Raw genomic sequence first — 7,500 nt, 5'->3', positions numbered from 1 at the left:
ATAACCAAGAGACACAAAACACCTGACGTTGCTCCTTAAGAAACACGGAGCGGACAGGTAGACAAGAACAGAACGGAACTCTAGGACAGGTAGGCAAGAACAGAACAGAACTCTAGGACAGGTAGGCAAGAACAGAACAGAACAAGAACAAGAACAGAAGTCTTCAGCAGCGAAGTCAATTCTGGTGCGAGATCCACGGGAGAAGCGGATACTTAGAGACGCTGGAGATATTTAATCATGGCTCTTTATGGGTTTTCTTTACAACACACACACACATATATATGTGTGTGTGTATATGTGTGTGTATATATATATATATATGTATATATATATATATGTATATATATGTATATATATGTATATATGTATATATGTACATATGTATATATGTATATATATATATATATATATATATATATATATATATATATATATATATATATGTGTGTGTGTGTGTGTGTGTGTGTGTGTGTGTGTGTGTGTGTGTGTGTGTGTGTGTGTGTGTGGGTGTGTGTGTGTGTGTCTATACATATGTGTATATATATGTATATATATATGTATATATATCTATATATATATGTATATATATATGTATATATGTATATATATATATATATATATATATATATATATATATATATATATATATAAATATATATATATATATATATATATATATATATATATATATATATATATATATATATATACATACATATAGGTATATATATATATACATATATATGTATATATATATATATATATATATATATATATATATATATATATATATATATATATATATATATACATACATACATACATAGAGAGAGAGAGAGAAACACGGACATTCCTCACCGAGAGACATCCCAGAAGTCTCAAGACATTCCTCGGTGAGGAATACCCGGGAATTAGCACATTCCTTCGCTAGAGAGAGAGAGAGAGAGAGAGAGAGAGAGAGATAAAACAAGAGGAGGAAGAACAGAGACCGGGGGGGGAAAGAGATAGAAAGAGAAAGAGATAGAAAGAGATGGGGGATGAGAGAAATTGAAGGAATAAGAGAATTCGTAAGAGATAAAGAGAAAGAGAGAAAGGGCAAGAGAATGTGAAAGAGAAAGAGAAACAAAGAGAGAGAGAGAAAGAAAGAGAGAAAGAGAAAAAGAAAGAGAGAGAGAAAGCGAAAAAGAGAAAAAGCGAAAAAGCGAAAAAGCGAAAGAGAGAAATGAAGAGAGAGAGAAAGCGAAAAAGCGAAAAAGCGAAAAAGAGAAATGAAGAGAGAGAGAAGGCGAAAAAGCGAAAAAACGAAAAAGAGAAATAAAGAGAAATAAAGAGAGAGAGAGATAGAAGACTCGTCGACGACGCCCGGGCCCGTAGCCAAGGGCCGAAGACACTTAGTTAATGTCGCAGGAATCGCCCAAGGGAATGCATTAGGGCGAGTGGCCGAGCTCCTTCAATGGCCTAATATAAAGGTAGCTGGCACCTGAGCCGACGCGAGTCATTAATGGAAGGTGGGGCAGGCCAGGTGAAGGTGAGGGGGGGAGGGGAGAAGGGGTAGGAGGGGTAGGAAGGGGTAGGAGGGGGAGGAGGGAGGAGAGCGGGGAGGAGACTAAGAATGGGGAGGGAGGGAGGGGGAGGGATGGGGGAGGGATGGGGGAGGGATGGGGGAGGGAGGGAGGGAGGGGCATGGGACATTGACGTTAGGAGGAGGTGCTGGTGTATATTTCTTATCCTTCGAGCAGCTGCCGAAGGACTCTGCACCTTCTCGAGAGGGAGGTGGTGGCAAGGGGTGGGGGTGGGGTGGGGGAGGGGGTTTGGTGGAGGTCCTCGGTCAGGGATTCGGGGAAGAGGTCGGTCGAGGTCCCTCCCGAGGTCGAGGGGCAGTTGGAGGGCGACCATATTGGTGTGGAGGACGAGAATCTCAGAGGGTTTTGCGCGAGTCAGGGATGAGAGGGAGGAGGGGAGAAGGGGAGGGAGAGGAGGAGATGAGAGGGAGGTGAGGGAGGACGGAGGGGAGAGAGGGAGGGAGGAGGGGGAGAGGGGGAGGACGGAGGGGAGAGGGTAGAGGGAGAGGGCAGGTAGGCAAGGGAAGGAGAGGGACGGGGGGCAGGGCAGGGCAGGGCAGGGGGAGGAGGCAGGGGGGGGGGAGGCCGTCATGCCAGATGGTAGGATCCTTCTCGACATATTCAGTTCGATTTCTTAGATTTTCATCGGCGCGGCTGGAAGCGAAGTCTCCCGCCGTGGCTTTCGGGAAGACATTTCACGAGATCGCGAGACACGGCGGAAGCCATTCACAGGCGACGCGATAAAAAAAAAAATAATCTTTGGATTATGGGAACGCGCGAAATTACATGCGGATTTATGAAAGGAATCCCTCGCGCCTCTGTGTGTCAGTCGTGGGTATGTGTGTGAGCGCGTGTGTGCGTACGTGTGTGCGTCTGTGCGTTCGTTCGTGTGCGTGCACAAACATACGTACGTGAGAGAAGGAATTACAGGTTCTGTGGCGAGCCTGCGGTCTGGCGTTGATGAGCGAAGGTCTACGGTGCTAGGGCTGGCCGGCGTGTAGTCGCCTTGGGAACATCTAGAGGCCCTGACTCGTTAGTTGGGCCGGTGGGTGGGTGGGTCGCTCGCACACACACGCACGCCCCACTCTGCGGTCCGAGCCCACACCATAGTCTCGCGCCCTCGTCAACGCCGCGTGGGCTCACACACGTCCCTGTCCGTCTGCCGTCGCTCGCGTGGTCTCCGAGGCGCCGAATCCCGAAGGAGGACGCTGAGGCGGGAGGCGAGGACGTCCGGCGCGGGGCGGCGATGGCGCGAGGAGCCGCGTCCCGGCGCGAGTGCTCGAGCGAGGCCAAATGCTCCGAGTGATAGCGATGGGAGTGAGAGCGGAGTGGAAGCGCGCACGGAGGTAGACGAAGCGAGGCCGAGTGGGATCCGCGGCGCGAGCAGAGGCGTCCCGCGAGACAAAGGCTCGAACGGCGACCTCAACAAACAAGTGCTCGACGGTGTCCTTTCTACCTCACCAACACAAGTCTAGTCACTTCACACGGGTATTCGGAAAAGGGTATCGACGTCTTCGTGAGCCCCGCACTTGTCCTCCTGCCGACCTCTCGGAAACAGCAGCGCATGCAGGCTCTACGAAAGTGTTCGTCGCACACACTGGTTATTCTCGTCCGTCCGCGCAAGTGATAAAGAAAAGGGTTGAAATTCGATTCCGTGACGTTTTTTTTTTAAAGGTCTTACAGTGTATTATTGATCAGGAGATTCCCCGAAGTGGACTGGGACTCCACACACGCACACGCTCCCCGCTCTCCACTCTGAGATACACAGTGAACGAACGTCAACCTCCAGCGCCTCGCCCTCGAACCCGCCGACGAAGCGGGCGTCTGGCACGTCCTCCTCATACCCTCGGACGCTCCCCAGCCCCGCCGTCCAGAAGGTACGACCTGTGGAGGAATCTAACTATTAGGGGAGTGTTCAGGTGGAATGCCACGTGGAGGTCGAGGATCCACAAAAACCTCCAACTGAGCTACCAGCTGGAGGCTCGAAGGCGCTCTCTCCCCAAGAATTTCCAGCTGATACGGCGCTGTTCATGTTTATTCTCAAATATGCAACATGCGTGTTCTGCGAGGCGCGGGCTGCGGCGGCCGTGATTGCGGGGCTTCGAGTGCCGAGGCAGATTGCGGTCGTTCGTGCTGGGTTTCAGTTTAAAGGACAATACCGGAGGGGCGGTTTGCAGGAAGACGACCTCCTTTCGGCCTGATTGACAAGAGGCGCGACACCGGAGGCAACTATGTGAATTCCCTCCACAAAGGCAGTGGAGAGCAAGGGGAGGAGGAGGTGGAGGCGGTGGAGCAGGTCGCGGTGGCGGCATCTGCGGCTTGCACCGCGCGTGTTACTGCTACTGAACCACGCCTGGCCTGCCCGCCGGCGGTAGTACTGGCATGTCTTTTTCGTGGCCCGCCGCCCGCCCGATATTTCGAAGGAGCCAAGGTCTCGGGCCTTCCACGAAGAGGCGCTCGCTGGGGCACGGATACCCGCCGTGCCACGGGGCTCTAGTCCGTGAACTTGGGCCTCCAGGCGGGGAAGGACACGCCGTGGCCGCTGCGTCAGGTGCTGCAGCGTGGCACAAAGGAAGGGCTTGAGCAAGGTCACATAACCCGGTCGTCGCATGCCAGCTCTCGCACTCGGCAAAAACGGGGCCGCCGCTCGCGCTGCCCCTCGGACGCGTTCGGGGCGGCCGGAGGTCTCCGCGCGAGACGCTCATGACGGGATCAACTCTCCACTTACGCGAACGCCTTATGAACGCATTCCCCCGCGCGTCCCCGGCGGAGAAAGACAAAGGACAGACAAATGCAAATTCCCTCCGGACGATCGAGGAACCTCAGAGCGGCAGTTTGGGTTTATGGTCTGTCGGGCGCTGTGTCGGGCGCGCTCGGGAGGCCTAGGCTGTAGGGGCAGCATCCAGGCCTGCCACCGGCGGCCACCGACCCTTAGTAATGATAGGCTTGGGGACCTACGGCGGGAACGGAAATTCTTGGATAAGATTACTGATTTATGCAGGAATACTTTCAACTCACGGACGTTCTGTGTGAATTGTGAGGGAAATGATTGTGTTTGAGACGCTCCTACGGTGCATACTGCCTACCTCAAGAAACGGAAAAGATGTAAACTATATCTCGGTCTATAAACACCACAAGTGAATCCTCATTACGGAGCCAAACTGTGAAATACCCAAGTGAAAGAGAGAGAAAGAGAAAGAAAGAGAGAGAGAGAAAAAAAAAAAATAAAACTTCGGAGATTTCGACGCTAAGTAAAATAGTTATCCAGGATGTCTGTAGTTAACAAGGCTGGGCTACGCAGCATGGACACTCAGGTATGTTAATGACAGCGTCTACCTGTACCCATGAGGATAAACCTTTACCTTTCACTCAGGCCAGCTGTAGGGGATTCTTTTGTTGTTTGTTTTAGTTCGTTGTTTGTTGCGCTTTCGCTTGTTCCTTTCTTTGTTTTTGTTTTCCTTTGTTGTCTTTTGGTGAGTTTACTTATCTAAAACTTTGAGCTTTTAGTTGAAAATTGCCTCATGTATATATATATATATATATATATATATATATATATATATATATATATACATATATAAATGTATATATATGTATATATATATATATATATATGTGTGTGTGTCTGTGTATGAATATATATATGTATAATATATATATGGATGTATATTTATTTACACACACACACACTCACACACGCATATATATATATATTTGACATGCATAAATATATTGCATCTTATTTCTTACTTTACATAACGGATATTTGGAACATTCCGTGGATTAAAAAAAAAGTGGCATGTGTTTCCTTATAACTCTGATCGACCTTTTTTCATTAATTTCTCATACGGGTCATTTTAAGAGGATGTTATTATTGTCATTTCTTCTTGACAAATTCTTGTTATATTTCATGTTTTGTTATTAATTGACGGTTGAGACTGTTTTATTTCTTTCCTTTGTTGAGAATCTATGTCAATAGCATGAGAGAGGGGGAGAGGGAGAGAGAGAGGGAGAGGGGGAGAGGGAGAGAGAACGAGAGAACGGGAGAAAGAGAGAAAGAGAAAGAGAGAAAGAGAGAAAGAGAGAAAGAGAGAAAGAGAGAAAGAGAGAAAGAGAGAAAGAGAGAAAGAGAGAAAGAGAGAAAGAAAGAACGAGAGAACGAGAGAAAGAGAGAGAAAAATAAAATAAGAGAAAGAGAAAGACAGCGTATAAGAATCAAGGAGAAAGAAAAGAACAAGAGAAAGAAAGAAAGAATATCGATATCCCTTCATTCTTTATCTATACCATTTAACACATCCTCCTCCTCTCCCCTCCTTCTGTATGTGTCGTCAGCCAGCGTTAAAAACACTTAATGTCTCATAACTTATTATCAGTCAGTAATAAAGTCTTTTCTCATGAAATAATTTAGCCATTAATGGTACTTTCGTTTTGTTATGACTATCTCTTGAGACTGAATCTTATGTGAATTATATTCATGTAAAAAAATAAGTACACACACACGCACGCACGCACGCAGGCACGCACGCACACGCAGGCACGCACGCACGCACACAGGCAGGCAGGTAGGCACTTCCGCACGTACAGACGCATGCACGCACGCACGCACGCACGAAATACGCACACATACACACACACACACATAATAAAACAATAGTTAATAATGTTAAAAGTACAAAGAAAGATGGAAAGAAATATAGGAAGCAAGGAGAAAAAGATACAAAAAGAGAAGAAAAAAAGAATAGATAAAAGGTAGATAAAAGTGGAGAAATAATGAGAATATAGATCAGAAAAAAAAAATCCTTTAGATACTAATCGTCGTATGCTTGTCCTCAGTAATAGTCAATAAGAGCATCGCCAGACAGCCTCTACAGAGCAGTTCTTTTAAAAGTTTTGCGATGTAGAGCAAGTAGAGCTTATACGATGGAGGAAAGGAAAGGCAAGGAGTTGTATAGGGGTTGTAGGTTGTAGAGAGAATAGGGTATTGCCAAAAAAGGTTTTAGATCTGGTATTATCATAGGTGTTGTAGGTTGTAGAGAGAATAGGGTATTGCCAAAAAAGTTATAGATCTGGTATTATCATAGGTGTTGTATAGGAGTTGTAGGTTGTAGAGAGAATAGGGTATTGCAAAAAAAAAAGTTATAGATCTGGTATTACCATAGGTTGTAGAAGAGACAGTTGTGCTAATCTTAGAGGCTGTAGAGCAAAAACGAAGGTTGTTAGTTGTAGAGCAGGCAGATAGGGTACCGTACAGGTTGCAGAAGCAAGATTACAGTTTGTAGAGCAGGCAGGATTGTAGGTTATAGAGCAGGCAGGTGCGGGGGGGGGAGGGGGGGGAGGAAAAAGGGGGTGATTGTAAAACCTTTATTGTGGACACTTAACGGGCGCAAACAGCTTCATGAAATCTGATTTTAGTGTTGTTGTGCCTGTAGCTTGTTAGACGTGGTTTAGGGGACGTGTTGGCGAATGTGTAGGTGTCTGTGTAAATTAGCTTTGACAGGTGGGGAGTGACGTTGAAAACATAATCGTGAAACTGTCTTTAAGCTTTTATGTCCCTCACTGTCAACTCTCTATTATATAAACGCGTTGCGTCCTTATATAGGTCTGGATACATATGTGGCGTGGATGTATACAATATATATGTATATATATATATATATATATATATATATATATATATATATATATATATATATATATATATATATATCTATATGTATATAAGATATATATATATATATATATATATATATATATATATATATATATATATATAATGTATATATATATATCTATATATATATATATCTATATATATATATATATATATATATATATATATATATATATATATATATATATGTGTGTGTGTGTGTGTGTGTGTGTGTGTGTGTGTGTGTGTGTGTGTGTGTGTGTGTGTGTGTGTGTGTGTGCGTGTATG

General features: G+C 45.5%; 1 protein-coding gene across 2 annotated transcripts in view; it reads left to right on the top strand.

The window, feature by feature from the left end:
- Window positions 1-2,160: 2,160 nt before the first annotated feature.
- The window catches only part of LOC113802348 (tetratricopeptide repeat protein 28), a 122,530-nt gene continuing 117,190 nt past the window's right edge, over window positions 2,161-7,500 (top strand). For both annotated transcript variants that reach the window (XM_070118806.1, XM_070118805.1), the window contains exon 1: window positions 2,161-4,876. In XM_070118806.1, the coding sequence (XP_069974907.1) occupies window positions 4,832-4,876 (45 nt within the window). In that variant the 5' untranslated portion in view covers window positions 2,161-4,831. The remainder of the gene's footprint in view (window positions 4,877-7,500) is intronic.

Source organism: Penaeus vannamei, chromosome 43 (genome assembly GCF_042767895.1).
Source record: "Penaeus vannamei isolate JL-2024 chromosome 43, ASM4276789v1, whole genome shotgun sequence".
Taxonomy (NCBI): domain Eukaryota; kingdom Metazoa; phylum Arthropoda; class Malacostraca; order Decapoda; family Penaeidae; genus Penaeus; species Penaeus vannamei.
Note: the sequence above shows the minus strand (reverse complement) of the source record. Positions and strands in the feature narration are given on the sequence as shown.